General features: G+C 35.5%; 2 protein-coding genes across 2 annotated transcripts; both read left to right on the forward strand.

The window, feature by feature from the left end:
• The first annotated feature begins 274 nt into the window (after nt 1-274).
• LOC137400810 (zinc finger BED domain-containing protein 5-like) lies at nt 275-883 on the forward strand. Its single transcript, XM_068087149.1, has one exon. The coding sequence runs from the start codon at nt 275-277 to the stop codon at nt 881-883; it is 609 nt and encodes a 202-aa protein (XP_067943250.1).
• Nucleotides 883-1,951, forward strand: LOC137400811 (protein FAM200A-like). Its single transcript, XM_068087150.1, has 2 exons — nt 883-969; nt 1,565-1,951. Exons 1-2 carry the CDS (start codon nt 883-885, stop codon nt 1,949-1,951), a joined length of 474 nt encoding a protein of 157 aa, XP_067943251.1.
• The last annotated feature ends 20,322 nt before the right edge of the window (nt 1,952-22,273 follow it).

Raw genomic sequence — 22,273 nt, forward strand, 5'->3', positions numbered from 1 at the left:
TGCATATACATTTCTGCAATATTAATTGTTCAGTTACCGATTTGGTTTGCATAAACGTATAACATTTTGACAATTTGCTCGGTAGCCTAACATATGTATGATATTTTGCTCATGTAGATATTGAGCGTATTCAAATATTTTGATTGCATATCCCATATTGTAGGTGTTAGAAATTTCAAAGACAAAAAGACGAACATATGATGATTCTTACATTAACTATGGATTCACTTGTATGATTAAAAGCGGCATCGAAGTACCACAATGTGTTTTGTGCATGAAAGTGCTCGCTAACGACTCCATGAAACCACATCAACTTAAGCAACACTTAAGAGATAAACATGCAGAACACATGGATAAATCAAAGCCGTACTTTGAAGCTAAAGAGAGAGAACTCAAGCGAGCAAAACTGGATTCCACTGGCTGCTTTCAGATCCAGGCACAGGCCATTACCGAGGCATCCTATGCTCTGTCTTACCATATCGCCAGAGATAAGAAGCCACACACCATTGGTGAAACATTAGTTAAACCTTGTCTGCTGGAGTGTACTAAGATTATTATCGGAGACACAGCCTCTCGGAAGATAGCTGATTTATCCCTCTCAGACAGCACAGTGAAATCGAGGATTGATGATATATCTGCGGACATAAAGAAGCAAATAATTGAAAAGATCAAGTCATCTCCCATGTTCGCCATTCAACTTGATGACTCCACTGATGTTGCTAGAATTTCACAGCTGATGGTGTTTGCACGCTATGTACACAGAGAGACAATTGAAGAAGAATTTCTGTTCTGCAGTCCTCTAACAGAGACCACCACAGCTGCTGATGTTATGAACCTGGTTCCGACTTCTTCAGCAAAGAACATCTGGACTGGGGCAAACTAATGGGAGTTTGCACTGTTGGTGCTCCAGCCATGCTTGGCTGTCGTGCTGAATTTGCACAGTTGGTAAAAGAAAAGAGTCCTTTAGTGGTGAGTACCCATTGCTTCATTCACAGACAAGCGCTAGCAGCAAAAACTCTTCCCAGAGGATTGCAAGAACACCTTTCTTCAATGATTAAAGTAGTAAACTTTTTCAAAGGCTCTGCCTTGCAAACACGTTTTTCCACAAGTTATGCAAAGATATGGATGCTGTGCACTCATCACTATTGTTCTACACCAAAGTTTGATGGTTATCAAAGGGTAACATGTTTCTGCGTTTCTTCAATCTCCCAGCAGAGGTCAATGAGTTCTGAAAAACTCATAACAAACCCAAACTACTGGCTTCAATGAAGATGGAAGGCTTCCATCAGTGTCTTGCTTACCTGGTTGACATATTTGGTTTAATCAATGAAGATCAAAGATCCAAGGTAGAGACAGAAATGTGTTGAATGTAACTGATAATATCAATGCATTCAAGGACAAGCTCAAACTCTGGGTGGAAAGACTGGCTACTGGGAATGTAAGAGTTTCATTTCTAGTTCTGCATTCATTAGTTGACAAGAAAGCTCCTTCCGCTTCTTTGCTAACCGACATAAAGCATCACAAGAACAGCTTGATAACATAGTTTGAGACATATTTTGTAAAGTTAGATCCTAGGACAAAGCAATTGATGAGCCTGAACCGAGACCCTTTCAGGTGCAATGTCCACGAGATTCCAAAACAGCTTCAGGAGGAGTTTTTGGTGCTGACAAACAACTCTGCATTAAAAGATGACTTCAAAGAGCTATTCATAGAGCACTTTTGGGTTCAGGTCCAAAGATTGTATCCCAACATAAGCCTGGCCGCTTTCAAGATGCTCATACCATTTGCTTCCACATATCTTTGCGAGTCAGCGCTTCCAGCAATGCTAACCATAAAGAGCAAATCTAGAAACCGTCTGAAAGTAGAAGCTGACCTACGGTGTGCCCTATCTACAACAACTCCTAACATCAAAATTCTGGTCAGCTCCAAACAAACACAGAAATCACACTAGTCTGCTGACTGTCTTACAATGATAGATATATTGAGTTTCAATATACATTCATTTTTAATATTCCATGTAAATATGACTGCAATAAATGCATATATACATGTACATATATGTATATAAGTTGTATATGTAAATAAAGTTTACTATCTAGTTGAAGTGCATTAATTGAAGGAGTTGGGAGGGGGGAATTTCTGTCTTTAGGTTTGGAAAAGGGGAATGGGGCAAAAAAGGTTAAGAACCACTGCTTTAGATGCAAAGCAACTAGTTAATAGAATGTGTAATGTATGACTCCATGCTTGCTTGTAGCATAGCTAACTCTGTATACACTCTTTTACAATGATGCGTTTATCTATCAGGAACTGTGCTTCTCTTGGGTGCTTTCCAAAGGATTCTTAGTCTGACCTACTTATGATAATGTGAGCTAGGAGTAAGAATAATAAAAGTAACTTCCCTCGTATTGGTCCAACACTGAGAGGTTGAAATAAGATTGACTAAAAGTTATCATTACATGGCAATATTTTGCCAGTAATGCTTTTGGTAAAACCAGCCTCATGATTAGACAACTGTTTTATGAGCTCATGTAATTTAGCGAAAGGTTCGCCATGTCTAGGAGGAGAGCATTTCATGTTGGCACGAGTTCTTGCTAATAATATAATGCGGACTCCACTTACTGTTGGCTCCAAGTACAAATCTTATATACTTTTAATGATTTATTTAATGATAAATTTGAATAAAACTATATAACTATTTGATATGACATAAAGCATGAGTAGATATTTGTTTCGACATAAAATCATTTCCAACAAACACCAATGAAAGTATCTCGAAAAATAAAAATTTACACAATTTTCCTTCATAGAATTTAGTTCTACGTAGTTCAAACAATAATAAACTGTTTCCAACATTCTTTTTCAGACTTATAATCATAGCCCTCTAGAAGAATAGTGCGAGTGTGTTACATTGCCATCATAAAGCTTAAGTCAAGCTAACTTTGCGCTATCTATTCTAATATAGCTGAATATTCTAAAACAAGTAATGCTTTTGTTTAGCAATTTATTACATAGCCATAGCTCAGGCTTATATAAACTAGGTCTGGAAGGCAACAGTGCAGTACATACTATGAGAGTGAATAAACCACATCTTGTGTTATTATTCATACAAGAACATGACAGAAGTTATTGGCGACAAGAATGGGATATTCTTGAGCAGTAAAACTGAGATTCTTACAAGAATATAATCCAGAAGCCTATACATCATCCTCAGTATATTCAAGTATGTCTTCGGAAGTGGATAAGTTAATTGAAGTAATTACGGCTCAAAACCAAAAGATGGTGGAGCAACAACAAGCTCATCAAGAACAACAACAAGCTTATCTGGAAGAAAATAGGAAACTCATGGAACTACTGGTGAAAGGTCGAACCGAGACAGCAGCTAAGCTAGCACCATCGGCAGCCTTACCCAAGTTTTCAGAGTATGATCCAGCTACAGAACTATTGACTGATTGCATGAATCGATATGACACTTTTGTAGCAGCTCAATCTATACCTGAGGAGAGAAAAGTTATCGTGTTCTTAATTAATCAGTCACCTGTTCTCTACAAACAGATCAGTAACATGGCTGGCCAACTGGAGACTCCAAAACTTATAAATGAAGTTACCATGGAAGAATTAGATAACTTCTTAAAAGAACAAAATGATTCCACAAGATTTTTAGTACGCAAGCATTATAAGTTTTGGAGTACTTTGAAATTCTGGAGTACTATGAAAAGGAAACCTGGAGAAACTATTCATGAATTAGCAAATAGAATTAGACAGGAAGCGACCACATGTAACTTTTCTAATATTGATGATCCATTAGATGAAGATATGAGAACACAGTTTGTCTACTCAGTAAATAATGAAGCAGTTCTCAAAGTAAAACTGCGACAGAAACAGAGGATGCAGCCAAGATAGCCAAGGAAACTGTATATGGAAAGCAACAAAAAGTTAACAAGGTACAACCAGATCATAGAACTAAGACACCAACAGGATTTTCAAACTACAAAGAAACAAGACAGACAACTTTCAATTGCTACAGATGCAATAAACTACACATACTGCTAAGGAATGTCCATACAGATCTGCTACATGTCATTTTTTCCAGAAGTTAGGACATCTAGGAGTTGCCTGCCGGAAAAGAAAAGCAACTACTAAGAAAAGGCCTATAGCACAGAAATCTACACCAAAACAACAGCTTAAAACTATTCGATGAAAACATATGGAACAACTTCAAAAGAGTATTGAGATAGAAGAACAGATTGTAGAGATGGATTTGGATACAGGAGCCTGTGACAACTTCATTACTGAGGAAGTCTGGAGTAAACTTGGAAAACCTGTACTCTCTACAACAACGACAAACTACGAATCTGCTTCAAAACATCCTATTGAAGTAATTGGACAGTGCCAGCTGAATACTAAAACCGTAAAGGGAAATTATATTGCTTTGAACTTTGTAGTTAGCCAGGTTCCAAATCTCAACCTGAGAGGAAGAGGAGCAATCAAACTATTGGGGATATCAATAGACAACCTGCTCAGCCAACAAACTACTACGACTTGTAAAGTAATAGAGCAGGAAACAGCTGACAAAAGTCTACAACAATCTTGCGAGCAACTCTGCAATGAATTTCCTGATCTATTTAACAACGATCTAGGCTGTCTAAAAGATTACGTGCTAGAAATAAGATTCAAGGCAGATGCAAAACCAGTGTTTCACAAACTTCGACCTGTCCCATTTGCTATTCAAGATTAGTTATATCTAGCCTACGAAACTGGAATTCAAAGAGGAATTTGGAAACCAGTACAGTTTAATCAATATGGTACGCTTGTAGTTCCGGTCAGGAAGGCGCAACTTTCTAACAGTCATCAAAAATCGATCAGAGTATGTGGAGACTACTCACAAACAGTCAATCCACAATTAGAGACTCACCGACAGCCTATACCTCTACCCGAAGACCTGATGAACAAGTTAGAAGGAGGATACGGATATACTAAAATTGATCTAGCTGATGCATACAACCAAATACCCCTGGGGCCAAACAGTCAGAAAAAGCTTGCTCTTAGCACTCTAAAAGGAGTACTACTACAGATGAGACTTCAGTTTGGAATCAGTTCAGCACCTGGATATTTTCAGGAGATAATGGAACAATTGACAGCTGATCTACCAGGGGCAGCTGTATATTTAGATGATATACTGGTTAGTGGTAGTGATGCTGCAAGTCATTTACAGAATTTGCGTCAACTACTTGCAAGGCTGAATGAGAAAGGTTTACGATGTCGTAAAGAAAAATGCCATTTTGCTCAACCCTCGGTAGAATATCTTGGTCATAACCTTTCAGCAAAAGAAATTTCTAAAGGACTAAAAACAGATGCTTTTAAACAGATGCCTGCACCTACTAACATAAACAGTTTACGTTCATTTCTTGGATCAGTACAGTTCTACAGCAAATTCCTTCCTAACCTTTCAACGATTACAGAACCATTACATCAGCTAACTAAAAAGAATGTGCAGTGGAAGTAGAGTGCAGAACAGGAAACCAGTTTTCTTCAGCTAAAGCAACTGCTGACTGCTGACACAGTTCTTACACATTTCAACTCGAAGCTGCCTATAGGAATAGCATGTGATGCTTCCGAAAAAGGAATTGGAGCTGTCTTATTTCACAGATATAAGAATAATTATAGTGAAAGACCTATTATGCATGCTTCTAAAACATTGACGGCGACCCAAAGAAGATTTGGTCAGATTCAAAAAAGGCACTAGCTATCATAATTGCGTTGAAGAAATTTCACCAATTTCTCTATGGCAGAAAGTTCACCATCGTTACTGACCACCGAGCATTGACATCAATGTTTGCACCTAACAAAGGAACTCCTGCACTTGCTGCTAACCGATTAGCAAGATGGGCTCTCTTACTCAGTCAATATGAATATGAAATTGAATATAGAAAAACTAAAAAACATGAGAATGCAGATGCTCTTAGTCGGCTACCTGTTGGACCAGATGTTGAGTTTGACAGAGAGAAAGATGATGCTGACGTAGACATCATTTGCACTATTAAAACTATTGGAGCTCAACTAAACCCTACAGATCCAGGAACAATAATCAAGGAATCTTCTAAAGACATTGTTACCTCTACAGTAATGAGATATACAACAGGATGGCCACATCGAGAGGAAGCAACTCTAGCTACTTCTGAAATCAAAGAATTTAAAAAGTTAGAAAACTCATTATTTGTGTGTGATGGTTGTCTACTTTATGGAAACAAAGTAGTAATTCCAACCAGCTTACAAAAAAAAGTACTGAAGATAATGCATCTCGGACATTCTAGGATACAAAGAATGAAGCAGCTAGCACGCACAGCACTATACTGGCCTAGAGTGGATGCTGACATTGCGGAGACAAGCAAGTTGTGTACATCGTGTGCTGAAAATCAGAGACTACTTTCAAAGTATCCTGTACATCCGTGGATGCTACCAAAAAAACTATGGAGTCATCTACACTCAGATCATGCTATCGACTTTATGGGAAGTAACTGGCTAGTTCTCACAAATGCTTACTCTAAATATTCCTGCATTCACAGGACCAGTTCTACATTGACAAAATCAACTACTGATTTTTTAGAACAAGATTTTTTACAGTTTGGCTATCCACACACATTAGTTACAAACGATGCTACTACCTTTAAATCAGAAGAGTTTCAACAGTGGTGCAAAGAAAGAGAAATTACACATTTATCAAGAGCTCCTTATCATCTTGCAACAAATGGAGCTGCTGAGAGAATGATGCAATCGTTTAAACAAGCTTTGAGGAAGTCTACCCAACCGCCTAATGCAGCATTATTAGAATTCCTGATGCATTATAGAAGAACACCTTTAGAAACTGGATATTCACCAAGCCAACTGCCACATGGAAGGCAAATCCGATGCAAAGTTGACACAATTATTCCATCACTAGCCCATTCGGCTCAAGGAAGACAGTCTAAGAATACACAGCTTCTGAATGACACAGTAAACAAGATTCACAGCTATCACAGTTGGAGATCCATGCTATGCGTTATACTGTGGCCCTAGAAGATCTAATCAGCCTCAATCGGTTCCAGCATTAGTGACTAAAGTCTATGGCCAGCGAAGTGTTTATGTTAGAGTATGGCCACCCGGACCTACATGGAGGAGACATGTAAAACAACTACAACCTAGATTTAGCACAGAAGAAGACCTACACCCTGGAGATATATCTCAAACATCGGATAAAAGTAGTGACAGACTACCTATCTCGGTACCTTCTGAAGAACCAGTGCGTCAACCAAAAAGACCAAATCCTAGACACCCTCTACACAGTGATTATGGACCAGATAATCCACGTAGATCATCTAGAAGGAGACAGCAAACACAATATTATCCGTAACGTTTCGTCTGTTCATATTATCTTCAGACTAGTGAGGAGGTGTTAGATTGCCATCATAAAGCTTAAGTCAAGCTAACTTTGCGCTATCTATTCTAATATAGCTAAATATTCTAATACAAGTAATGCTTTTGTTTAGCTATTTATTACATAGCCATAGCTCAGGCTTATATAAACTAGGTCTGGAATGCAACAGTGCAGTACATACTATGAGAGCGAATAAACCACATCTTGTGTTATTGCTCATACAGGAACATAACAGAGTGAAAGTGGTGGTAAGAAAGTAGTCAATGCTTTCTTAGAAATATAACAACAAATGAGAGCAAACCGTTTTAGTACTGCTCATGCCCTGTTTAGCATAATGCTTGTAAATGGCGTTTAGACTACTTCCTGTTGTTGAACAACTGTATTGTGGGTACTGAGTGAAGGCTACCGCATGTTCGACGCCATCGCTGCAATTTAATCATATTATCATATGGAAGTGAAAGACTAACAGATTCTCTCAAGGTAAAACAGTGATGTCTTAAAATAAGTGCTTACTGATCGAACTAACAGATATTTATTGTGACCTAAAAATTATTAGACTGAGAATTCATGTAATTAAAACTTCTACTATTCATCATGTGTCCTAACAATCAGCTAAGAGGAAGACAACTCTTTACAAAAAGTACTCTGTGTGTCAATGGGTGTCTTTTTCTGATTACTTTAAATTGCAACCATTATTTATTCATGAGCGCCACACCATGCTCACTGCCTACCAACTGGTCTCTGCACCTCGGTTAGCATGAACTGTTGGGCACAAGGAGTCTTTATTAAGGATTTTTAACGGTTTATTTCTTAGTAATTGTTTTCCTTTATGAGAACACAAAAAAATTACAAAAAGGACCGGGGTAGCAAAAAAGTAGTATAAAGAAAAGACTGAATTAAGAGAGGTTGCCATTGTATAACATAACTACAGATTGGTGAAATAATGCAACTGATGTGACTGCATCTGCTGCACATAAGCGCAATCTGTGTAATCTACTAATGCGATGTGCATTAGTGTAAATCCTGCAGCAGTATAAAATGTGTATTAGGATTTTTGCAAATCTTGGAGGGGGTGTAACGATGTAACATCTCTTGTGGTTGATCGATGTCTCCAACATGCCGAATTGGCGGTCAAAACCAAGGGCCATTTTATGACACTGATTGTGTGAAGAGAGAAGCAAGTGCGTACCACAACGGTGAAGACAAAACTGCCTTTGGGTCTCCTCTACAAGTGTGATACCAGCTCACTCTATGATGGATGCTACAGTCACTGAGCCATGAACATTGCACACTTATCTGTGTTGGTTGATGCTGATGCTAGCACTTTCTTTGATGCTCACTATACTCCACACCAATCATTACCATGTAAGAGTGGAAAAGTCATATACCGGACACTACTTTTCATCTAGTCGCTGAAGCACTCTTTGCAATAGCAGTGCCAACATAAAAAGTGTTGCCCGTTTTACCATCAAATTTACTTAAGCAAATTCTACTATTGTTTCTGCTAATGGCTTTTCACTTAAGTTTGTTCAGCCCTGCTTGAATTGCAAGATAACTTCAAATCTTAAATGTCCCAAGAAACATTATTTTCTGTTTTCTAAGATCCGATCAAAAGATTACACAAGCCTAATAACATGCGACTCCAGCAAGCCTGCTTTGTATTTTTGCATGAGCAGTTTTATGAGAGGTGATTTGTCGTTTAATTTGCATAAAAACACACTTTTCATATGATGATTACTATCAAGCACCTTTAAAAACTTATTAAGTTATCTGAGCTTGTTTTGTGTATAAAGAGTGCCTATAGAGATTTAGTCGATCTTGTCGTACATCCTTCACAATAACTGTTTCTATCTGATTCGCCACCTTTTCAAGAATCTGAGGTTGTTTACCAGTGACGAGTGATCTACTAATTGTATAACCACAATCAAATGAGCCATCGTATACTATTTTTAAATTGTATGTTATTGGTAAATGTTCCACCGGCTGTTTTTTTACTGCAGTTTAAAGTACCAAATTCCTAAGCTTTGGACCAACTTAAAGTCAACTGTTGAACTTACATGTATAGACACTGCAGCTATCAGTGAACTTCACGTCTGAATTGGCAAGCTAATGGCTTTGAGGAATTCATCATCTCATTTTTCTAAATGTGTGTTCCTTTGAATGAAACAGCTCATAAAACAAAAGTTTTCTTTTTCAACCAAAAACTCTATCAATTTAGGTGTCAGCTCCACTGATTATAAGGGTTTTTTAGTAGGGTTTTTTCCTCATGGTTTTATATGGTCTGAATCTTTGTTGGGTTTTTCTGGTAGGATATCAGTTGACATCTTGTCCATTATCATTGACTTAGTGCAAGCTTTCAGAAATAAAACTATTGCTTATCTATGTGTACCTCATCGCTAAGAATAAAGTTTATTTAGCATGATAACGTCAGTGATAAAATCAATTGGGTCTAAGACTCTGGCAAACAATTGCAAAAGTTTAGCACTTCTGTTTGGCCACCAAAAACATTTAATGACTATTGGATGCTCGAAGCTTGATACTACACGGATTTTTAAAGTTTTTGTGAGCTTACTCACACTTTTGCACAATCTCTTCCCAGTACAACTTGTACTAATGTTAACGCATTCGTTGACTTTACAAACATGCTCTTTGGGGACAATCTTTACAAATGTAAACTCATCTATCATTACAGAAGAATTGATTTGAGGTTCAACTCCTAGATATACCTCCACTTCAGATTTATTAACCACTTTTGTTTTCATAAAGCAAAATAAATTTAGCAAACATGAGATCAATCAGAAGGTGCACCATCTTCATTCCTATGTTACTTGGTCCACAATCAGTGTCTAAGTAACCTAGAGCTATGGCCAAATTTAAAGATATTGAATCTTTTTTCTTAATACAATAAGGCACAGTACAGCCTGACCCAGGTTGACTAGGAAAATGTCAGGCCCAGTTATTTCTTCTCTGGTAATATTCTTCTCTCTATACCCTGGTGATCATGGTCCCTGGACAACCGGATGCATTCTCCAGATTCAGCTGACCCAACTTGCTCTTGTTTTGATCTGCTGAAGTTTTACTGATTATGTTGATGACTACATTTGATCTATTTGCTTCAAGTGAAGATGCTTTTTTAGCAAGACTACAGTCCATTAAAACAAAATATTGTCAAAAATGACCGAGAGAAAAATTCCAAATTTGACCTCAAAAATTATCAGTTTTATGTAGTGTAGTACGTCAATCAATTTAGTTTTGAGACATATTAGTAAATACCTGTGGCTAATGTTCAACATATCTTGCTTTCTAAACTAGTTTTTAACTACTTTGGTCATGACAACCTTTTCAACTACAGGATCTTTATTTATATATCCTGAATTCCTGTTGTCATAGAAACAAGGAATGACTTCACTGAATTAATAAATTTATTCTATGTTACTGCAAAGTTTTAACAAAATAAAAGTATTTATGTGTGTAAAACTTGTTTTAATTGCTTGTATTTATGAATAAGTTTTTGTATTAAATTAGTTTGTCATATCTTACTAGAGATAGTGAACTAGTGGTAGAATAGAGAACCAGCTCCATAGTAATGACTCCTCCATCTGAGGAGCACCTGCAATGATAAAGTTGCAAAGATTACTGGTTAACCAATTTTTTAGACAACAAATAATTTCAAGTTGAGTACAAAATCAACATCTACAGGCATATAATATTTATCAAAGTGTTGGATATCTGGAAGAAGTTGAAATGAGACCAAATAAAACAATGATCTGATTGTAGCAAGCAAACGATGCTAATTTTTTTGCATGTATTTTAAACATTATTTTCTGTGTCGCTGTTTTAATTTATATTTGTAGCATTCAATAAGTTATTAATGTATAACTTATAAACTTGTTAATTGGTAGCATAACACCAGTGGATGATGAGTTAGTAGCTTCAATCCATAACTTGCCCAGTTTTGATGATGCCGAGGCCATCATCTAAATTGAGCAGGTGATAGATTATTATATTACTTTATTGGCAATAATTCCATTTCAAGCAGAAATGTTTTTTAAATTCCGCCATACGAAAACATAAAACATTTTGTCGAAAAACAAACTTTGCATGACATATAGCGTTTAAAGCACTTTTTTCTGCTAAGAAAACGAATATTAAATTGAAGTTTGTTGAAGCAGCTAGCTATAATATTTTCAGAATAATTGTGTAATGTTGTATGCAACTGATTTATATCACATAAGTTGAAAAGGGTTAAAAACCTGTAAATGTTATGTAAAAATCTGAGAGATTGAGGCTTGAGGATTGAATCGAAGCTTGTAAGTAATTTTTTGTCACACCGGGTATCAGTATCGCAGAGGTACCAGTATCATCGTATTCAAAGTTTTGATAGATAGCTTCTGCTGGAATAGTAACCTCTTTTGTACACACCCTTCTATGCACGAGTTGTTACAATTGTTTCAACATATTCAGGATTTTTATTTTGTTTTCTCAGCTCATATTAATTGCATCATTACCAAATCATCTTTTATTGTAATTGTAGCAAAACAGACTTAATGTAGCTATTACTTGCTAATTATTTCAAATTTACATTTAAACACTTCTATAGTTGTTTGATTTTATTTCTTAATTTATTTGACCTGCACAAAACATTTTCCTCATGATGTGAAGTTTAAAAGTTACGGTTGTTTAAAAAAGTTTGAAAACCTTTACAGCTGTTTTATTATTTCCCCTCAATTTATTTCAACTGCACAAAACACAATCATAATATGAAGTTTGAAATTTAGAATGGTAACTGTTGTTATATGTTAAATAAAAATTAAATTTTCTGTGCAAAGACTTTTATTGCCTATTATTATCATTATTACTTTTATTAGCCAATGCCAAGCATTCAGTTATTATAGTATATTTCTAAAATCAAATTATGGTATTCAAGTATTTGTCTTAAAGGTAAAAACAGATTAAAATATTTACTATTTTTATGGTTAGAATGAGTTTCAGTTTTTGAACAAACCCTTGCTTGACCATCAAACTGGAAAGAACTGCAGTCGGGCACCAAGGTTCTCCTGCATCTTTAAATGTTTCTATTCAATTATGGTGCATGGCACCAAACTGATGCTTATGTTTTATTATTTTGCTTTTAGTAGTTGCAGGGGTAGCCTATATAGCAATGTCTGGATTTTATAAAACCTTAGCCTGCATAGCAGTCATATTTTTATTTCTAATTTAATAATCTGCTAGGAATATGCACAAACTATTTTGTGCTTCTATTGAATAATCTCTAAATGCTTTACGCTGTAGTTCATGGAAGAAAAAAATTTTGTTGCTGTTGATCTTTCTGTATCTCACTGTTATCAACCTTTATTAACCCTTATCAACTACAGGTACTTAACTCTTTCACTACTGCACTAAGATCGCTATCCTGTCCGAACTAATTTGAACGGATTTTCGAGAAACCGATATATTGCTAGTATTTATGCAATATCTCGAGAATCAACGCAGACATTGTTTTGCTGTAAAATGTATCCTATTCAAAATGAAATTTTCCACAAGATAAGTATAAAATTGTTTAGTGAATCCAACTCTCGCAAAATCTTTGACACTTCTGAGCAATCTGGTTTTCCATTTTGAAAAATAATTAGAAATGGAATTGCTTAGCAAAAAAATTTTTGATTGGTCACATGTGATTGGCAACAAGGTTTTTTCATTGGAGAGAAAGGTTTATTGGTCTAGCTAATGTATTGGCTTTGTAATGAAAAAAAGTGAAACCCTATTGATAAGCCGATACATCGGTTTACGGTAGCAAAAGATTTAAACATTCTTCAGATCCAAGTTTTATACAAGATGATAAAATGCCATTTAAAGAAATTTCAATAATGCACTTAAAAGCGCAAGCAAGAAGCCAGCAATCACTTTCATTGGTCACATGAGGTAACACTACTTCCAATTTTGATATCTACAATTTTTTTTACGGAACTCACTTTACAACTATGTCTGGCACACTAGTCTACAATGATTTCACAGTAACTTAGTGAATCAGCAGCCAGCAAATTGGTTGCGTGGTTTCCTTTCTACATGATAGTCTGTCTTACAGTTTCTAGTGAATGGATGTTAAAATTTAGTCATGGAAAATCTTATGGCATGTAGAGTTTCACTACTTTGATGATGAAATGTAAGTACTATAAATACTTGCACTCTATAAGACAGCTCAATTTCCTCACTAAAGTGGTTACTGTGGCATCTGCTATTGATGCATTTAACGGAGTGCATAATAGCGCTGTCTGCATACATATTTCTTGCCATGAAAAAGAGAGAAATCAACTCTCTCCTCTCTTCATTTGAAGTTTGTTATTAAACCAAAGAGACGTTAGCATCAATGCATAGTTTCTGAGTGCATATTATGGAGTTGCTAACTAATCTCATTTTATGTCGTTCAACAGAATTGCAATAGCAGTAACTTTTTAGCTCACCTATATTTAACTGCCAACAGAGCGTTTTTTATCTTTTCTTTCAAACTAAATTTTTTCTTGAAGGTACATGTATACAGAGAGCTGCTTTGTGAATCATTCAAAGCATGGTCTTTTACTTTCGACTAGATTAATCTGGTGTGAGAAAAAATACATTTAGATTATGAGTGAACTAACAGTATACAACTAACCGCTAAGGGCAGCGATTAGGGTCGATCTTCTGAAGTTTTTCACAATAGTATCTCTTGTTCTGGCCAATGTTGAAGCATCTACAGAAACAATATTTAAGAATCAATTAATTCGGTAAAATTAGTTAGTTGCTGAGCCGATTGTTAGCCAACTATTAGCTGGTTTTTTTAAAGGAGAGTTGATTTACTATTGGCTATTTAGAGGCAAAGTATATTTCAGTTGGCGTGTTATGATGTCCAAGTAAACAAAGCATTATTTCAACACTTTATAGACAATTTGTAGCTGACTTGTTATAAATCCATCATTGTAATTGCACAAGCTTTCTTAGGGTCTTTGAATATAAAACCAAAATAGCTAAGTAAAATAGACCTGTATACATACCATGTACTGATTTGAAACAATTCAAGGCTTATAATAAACTTAAGATGTTGTATGTTAGAAACTATTGTGTATACCAAAACAAATATGTACAGTAATTGCTTAAGTACTACATCATATATTCACATGACTTTACGTTGATTTTACCGAAAGTCGGGGTATGTCTGCAATCGAAAGATAAAAGCATCCTTCTTTGTCAATTAACTATTACACCGGCAATTACATGTCATGTCTCTCTCGATACAGAAAAGTGTATGAAATACACTTTTCTGTGAGCTTCAAAAATCCAACATTACCATCATCTCTAGGTCAACACGCTTGAAGCAAACATAGCCTGAAGGTAAACTACTTAATTGATGTAGACTTTACCACGAGCAGGAGCTTTCTGGCTTCTCAGTCTAGGTATTCTTGAGCTCTCTGTAGTAATTTCACCTGCAATAAATATTAAAAAATCTTTAAATACTGAGTTTAGTTCAATTAAGGAAGCAAACCTAACATAGAAAGACCGGTTTATATTAAATGTAATGCTAATTGTAGAATGTAAGTTGAACAGATTGCTGTTTAAACTGTTTAGCTTAAATAACCTTCCACTGTTGCATACGAATTTATTTGAAAAGGCAATAGATATTTTGCAATCATTGTAGGTCCATTTGATATGCCAAAACATAGGCATGGCTGACTTGGGTCAAATATAGGTTTGGTTTAATGAGATTAGATGGTCGTCTTGGTGTATGCTGAAAATGTATTAGTAGATTCATTTATAGTGCACATACTGTGTCAGTTACTTCCTGTTGAAGGATGTAAGCAAAAGATAGCTTAAAGCTTATGGATACTTTTATGATATGGAAACTAATGCTTTCTTTGTACAGCATTCTACAATGAATAATTTTGATGTCTTGTCAAGTTTACCCTCTTGGGGTACACACAGTAAATAACCTAGCCTCGGCACACGGACAATAATTTGTGGTTCTTTGTCAGCATTTTCCAAAAAACATACACAGTGTTGGTTGACAACTTTGTGTCAGCGACTTTTTCATAAACTAAATGTTTTGTATATAAGTCACTTTTTGGTCTAGATTTGGTTTGCGCATGAGTATTACAATTATCTATCTAAAATTAGCTGCATTTAGATAGTTGGCAGAGTGAATGCTGCATCTTATTTTCTCATCGCTTGTAGTGGGCTTGTTTGATAAGTCGTATTTAGTAAAAGCGATTTTAGACCTTTTTCTGTTGATCTATGTAATATATGACCATCTAATCATGCTAGCCATTTTGCACTTGCACTTATGTAAAATCGGTGTAAAGGTCAAAATTCATTTGCTGGTGCACTTGGTTGTATTTATGTGGCATTGGCATATTAATGGTTTAAGTATTTCTATTATTCTTTATGTCTTTATTCTTTATTCCTTCAATTACATGTAGATGTTCTCTTACCACTGAGAACCAATAGCCAGATTTGTTCGTGTAAAAAGTTTTATTAGATGCAGTGGGTATCAAAATCTTGTAAGTTAGAGGTTTTATGTCTCTTGTAGCAGGACCTCATTTTGTTTTATTAGTCAAACTTGATTATATTTCATTAAGTTGATGTGGGTTTTATCTTTAGCTCATAGTGATATATGTAGCAGATTCGGTTCTGCTGGGCTGATGTCCAAATCAGCTTGTTCAGAACTGCATTGCAAAATACCTAATACTGTTCTAAAAGCATCAATTTTTTTGCAATTTTTACGTTTGTAGTACGCTTTCAGTTGCCAAGAGATAAATTATGTGTCTTAGTTGATTGAAATTAGCTTTGTTGTGAGGCTGTAGATTTTTTGAACAGCAATGTGCAGTATGGCACAATCAGATTAAATTTCTGCTCCAACCAAAAGATGGGCGGTTCCTAATACATTCTGTTTATATAGTCAACATAACTTAATGGCACAGAATGTTTGCGTCACAGTCTGTTAACTGATTTTTGTAATGCCAAGAAAAAATACAGGACCACCTTAGTCTGTGACAAGCCATAAAGTTTTTGTATACCATTTGTTATCTTAGGCCACATTCTTATTCAATTGACTTCAGGGATATAAGAGCTGGTAATTTCAGTGGTAGGCTCAATTTGGTATCATAGGTATATGTCTAAAAATTTATTATTTATGTATATTTCTCAAATACATGTATGTGTGTATGTGGATCTGTCATTCCAGCTATAGCTACAGCTATATCGCACACTGATTATTTTCTGATGCGACCACGCATTATGATGTCCCTGTTAAGAAACATTTTTGTAAGGTTCAAGTACTATACCTGGGGTCAAGGCAAATTCTTCTCATGCAAAAAATTATATTGTCTCTGTATCATTATGTTCAAAGTTCTGATAAATAGCTTCTGGCGGAGCAGTAACCTTTTTTGTACACATACACACTTCTATGCAAGAATTGTTATTATTAATTCTACATATTCAGGATTTTTATTTTGTTTTCTCAGTTCATATTAATTGTATCATTACCAAATCATCTTCTATAGTAATCGTAGCAAAACCGATTTAATTTAGCTATCACTTGCTAACTATTTCACTTTTACATCTAAACCTTGTTTAAAATCGCTTTATTTTTTCAATTTATTTGACCTGCATGAAGCATTTTTCTCATGATATAACGTTTAAAAGTTGTTTGAAAACCTTTACAGTTGGTTTTATTTTCTCTCTTAATTTATTTCAATTACACAAAACGCTTTTCTCATGATATGCAATGTAGTTTGAAAGTTGGAATGGCAAATGTTGTTATAATGTATGTTAAATCCAAATCAGCTTTCTGACCAAAGACCTTTTTATTACCCGGACAATGCCGAGTAGCACAGCTAGTACTTCTATGAAGGCTGCCAATCTGGGCTTTTAAAATCAGTTGGGTATGATTCTTACTGCTTCATCATTTTTCACAGGTCAGTTATTGACATTCCAATGCTTGTTAACATGGTATGACATAGTCGCTAACCAGTGTTCTGACTAGACAATATGAACTTCTGTCATCATTACACAGTTTAATTACACATTACCAGTACATAATGCAAAATGTTTGTAGGTATAGTGAATTTACAAACAAGTGGTCTTATTATAGTGCACTGGACCTGTTGGCTAAACTGCAGCTGTAGCTTGCACACACTTCACTCTTCATTGTGCTGGACAGACGACTTCTTTTTGTAAGCAGGTGCTGGATTGTTGCCAAGTTTGTTGTGAGCCTTAGTGGAGATAAGTCATGTTTTTTCCTTTGTCTAATAAACTGCCTGTAAGAGGTCAATACGTACATTTCATTATGGTCTCTTTTTCTATCCTCTTGCTTATCTCACACTTCAAGCTTCATTATGCTAGACGCCCCGTCTTTTTGTAAGCAGATGCTGGATTGTTGTGAGCCTTGGTGGAGTTGTGGTCTCTTTTTCTATCCTCTTGCTTGAGAATATTTTTCTATGTTTTGCGGTGCTACTTGCTGCACTCCTATGAATATGCATGTACCTTTGCTTTGTCGGTTTTCAATTGTATTCTCTGCTTATAGGTTGCACATTTGAAAGCCATTGGATATAGCTTTTTCAAGTCCAAAAGGCTAACACAACCTTCATTCTACTTTTGACATAGGATTTTTGTTTGCCAGTCAAAGTTGCTCGTCATCAAAATATGTATGCGCATATTTAGTATCATAAAAAATATAAAGACTCAGTCATGGTGTGATTGTTAGATTATGGCAGAGCTCTTCATAAGAACCTTGTACGGTCAAGCATGACATGCTTTCTGTATCAGAAAGTTTAGCCTTTGTGACAGTAGAGTTGGCAAAAAATAATTTAGCTGACTGATTTTGACATTAAGATGTCCGCAATCTGAAAGGAAGTGCACTTAGAATAGAATTTTGCTCACCAATAGAATTTTGCTCTACTCAAATAATATTGATTGATATTCAATAGAATTTTGACCAAAATTCTATGGAGTTGACCAAAACTCAATAGAATTTGGTCAACTAAAAAAATATTTTGAGTTGCTTACCCACTCTAGAAAATCCACAGTAAAATTACAGTCAAATGAGTTGAACTGACATGAGTTACTTCATTATATTGCAATGTTGCATCGGATGAGCTATCAATGAAGTTAGGCATATTGCACTATAAACAACTTAAGAAATATTGCAGTTCAGTTGAATAGAACAGATTAGTCAATTAAAAAATATTGTGTTGTAATTTAGCAGCAATGTGGGTTGACTGCCTCAGTAGCTACTTTAGGTTTTAAAAAAAATTCATTTCAACTATTTTGTAACATTTATCTCGAATTTAAATAAAAGCTTGACAGCGCTGTAACAAAAGTCTGCCTGATGGAGACTTAAGCAATGCCATATTCTAGGGGCTATTTTTTGAATGACTTGAATGCAGTAGAGCAGCCATGTGCCATGTGAATTTTTTTCCGAAATGACTGGCATATTATGAACATAGCTATTAATTACAGTCAAGTGAAGTCAAGGCTGCAAATGAGAGGTTCTTTTATCTTTCAAGCCCAATTTTGCTGAAACTTCTGTTTTTGTAAAAAAAACACAATGCGTTTCATCAAACACCAATTGTTCCATAGAAGTTAAACTTTCAATTTCGGTGTTCTAAAAACTTAAGCTCTACAGCTTATTACAAAATTCATTATGCACTATTCTACATGATACCTTAAAATATTTAGTTGAAATATAGTGAAATATAAACTACCAACTATGCAAATCATCCACTAAAAGTACTACTGTAAGAATTTTTGGAGCTTTCTCCAAAAAGCTGTGTGCAAGCAAAGTGCATTTGCTGGTTTTTGTATTTCAAAAACTAACCTCTTCTTTTGATTAAAAAATAAGTTATTTGATTTATGAATTACTAAGAAAACAAGGTTTTGGCAGGCTGAAACATTCATGAGGATGAATCTAGCTGGACCTTCCATAATACTACAGTCAGAGTACCCTGCTTGCTTTGGTAACCAAATTCAATAGTTACGGTTGACACACAAAATACAAAACCATAAACATATCATGAATTTCTAAAACATAAAATTGTTCCATCAGATAATCATTGAAATGTTTTAATTTAAGTAGTGTGTGTGGGGGTTTATTACTTGCTTGTTAGATGGATTAAGTCACTGTTGATGAACAGGGATTATTGTGTAGTTTCTTATTCCTAAAGTTATACATTTTGTTCAATATAGAGGGTCCTACCACACAAAGTTGTCGTCAGAATAGTCACTTTTAAAATCACAGTCGTCACTTGTAAAATCACTGTCGTCACTTTTAAAATCACTGTCACCTTTTTCAAGTTGGTAACCAAAACAACCTCTTTCTTCAAATTCGTTATTTTAATACAAATATCCATTCTGGTGGCACTGAGTTGCGTTAAAAACCTGAAACTTGCTCAGTTTGAACTTCTGCTAACCAAAAGCATGGCTCAACCAGCGACCTTCCTAAACTTATTAGTAATGTTTGGGAGCGTTGCTGATTACTCCGCGAAGAGTGACAGCCGTCTCAGGCTTTTAGGGCTACATTTCTTGTACTGAAAATAGACCGATATTGTCCTTAATAATCACTGTCAGTCACAGACTTAGAAACAGATTTGCTGTTAATGTCGTGGCATTTTATTGCTGTTTACTTTAATTATTTGGCAGTCTATAAATGCCGGACCAAATGCTTCAAACCAAAACTAGTGAAGTTTCGGTTGAACGCGTTGATTTATGGACAAATAATAAGTTAGTAAAGGTACAGCTACACGTAACAAATTTTTTGTTGGTTCTAACCGAAATCACGAAATGATTGAAACACACAGAATTTTTCTGCGCCGCTAGAATCGTGCTAGCAAGCACGATTCCAGCAGCTTTTGCAATTAGTATAGTCCAAGAGACGTATAATGACACACAATAAAAGTATAAGTGCAATTCAACATAGTACAAACGATGCAACTGCTTAGATTGCGTTATTGTATGTATTTATTGTTTGGACGCTATAGCTACAAATTGTTTATTTTTTAATTATATTTCCTTTTTAGCAGCAAAAGTTTTGTGGTAGAAAATGTTGCTATCTTTAGCGCAATCAAGTCAGTGGCATCGTATTTACTATGGTGAATTTCCGTAATATTTTTTTTGCGTGTCGCATTATGTTTTCGGATTACATAAATTTTAAAATTCGCTAGACTCGTGCTCGCTCATCAACAATAGCGTAACTTAAACAGTTACATCGTGTGTTCTATTTTTAATTGCTTTCGTATTTTATTGTGTGTCGCGATACATGTCTTGGACTATACTAATTGCTAAAGCTGCTAGAATCGCGCTCGCTAATAATTTGTTTAATCTGTTAAAAGCGTCTCGTCGACGAACTCGATGGGCATGCACAGCTCAAATAATTCTGTGAATTTCGACCGATTAATTCTGTGTTTTTCGTGATTTCGGCCAGAACTCAGAACCAACGAAAATTCGTTACGTGTAGCCGTACCTTTAGTAATCCTACTTACACAATCATCGTCACCTCGTCACCTACATTGATAAATGGTCGTCTCGTCTGTCACTTTTTAAATATCCCTGTCGTCGAGTCGTCAGAATCGTCACAAAACATGGGAGGACCCCCAATATAGTCAATTAGTCGGTCGATCAGCACTTGAGGCTTTCAGTTATGGAAAGCAGACATGCTAAGTGTATGTAGCCATTAAGGTTGCACAACCTTAATAGCTTATGCTGCCGCAAGGTTTACCAATGAGAAAGCATAAGCTCTTCTCGATATTTCATGTAAACTCAAATTTTTAGGGTAAAAAGCTATGGCAACTCAGATGGTAGTAGCGTACTGTAGCCCACCCAAAATTCAGGCTATTATTAACCTCTTCACTGCCATCCATGTACAAATTTAGCTTCTGGCCTACTGCTAGCCATTTTACTGAACATTGCCATTTTGGCTGCATAATATGTATACAATTTTTTTCAATTTCAAACCCTATCTAGGACACCTTTTGTAATATATTTTATGCTGCCAACATGTTAACAAACTGAGCAATACAAAAAAGTCCAATGTATTTATGCTTTGTGTATTGCTAAAGCTAAGTGAAGCTAGGATCGCTACAAAGCTAATAAGTTATAACGATCCTTGACAATATTCCATACTCTTATAAAACTATTATTTTCACAACCATAAAAGTCAGTGCTTTCACTTTCATTGTCTGAGTATGTACCTGATTCTGAATCTAAATCAGCCATAACGTCATTAAAAAAAGCTATTCTGTTTCTAACACTGGAGGAACTTGTAGAAGCCATATTACAACTAAAAGTTTGATTGTCAGAAAAAAATGTTTGTTTTTGACTTGGAAATTCCTGACTAAAGATTATAATTTGCTTTGAGAATACAAGCTAAATTTTTACAGAATAACCCGGGCAACACTTCTAATGCCTTAGAAATACTAACGCTCGTTGGTTATGATGTCACGAATCATTAATATTCAGTTACTACGCAGCTACAGTGAATTTCGAAAAATGTGTCTACGGCAGTTAAACAAAGAACTCACATAAAGTCACGTATGACAGTGAAAGCGTTAACTAATATGAATGTTAGATTTTCTTGTTTTTGAGAAAGCACCAACAACAAGCTCAAAATAGATGCTTAAGATTTGCTAGTATCAGCTGATCTTGTCGCAACTATAAATGAAGTAATATGACTCGCTATGCAAGCTGTAAAAAGCTAAATAGCTCAGCTACTTTTAGACTGATGATCAGTAAACTACATTTGTACATATTTTAAAGTCGTGTTCTCAAAATTGTTAGGCGCTTGACAGCTGCTAAAATGGTTTCACCTGCAATGGACATGGTTTGTTCTGCTGTTGTTTA

Source organism: Watersipora subatra, chromosome 7, assembly GCF_963576615.1.
Source record: "Watersipora subatra chromosome 7, tzWatSuba1.1, whole genome shotgun sequence".
NCBI lineage: Eukaryota > Metazoa > Bryozoa > Gymnolaemata > Cheilostomatida > Watersiporidae > Watersipora > Watersipora subatra.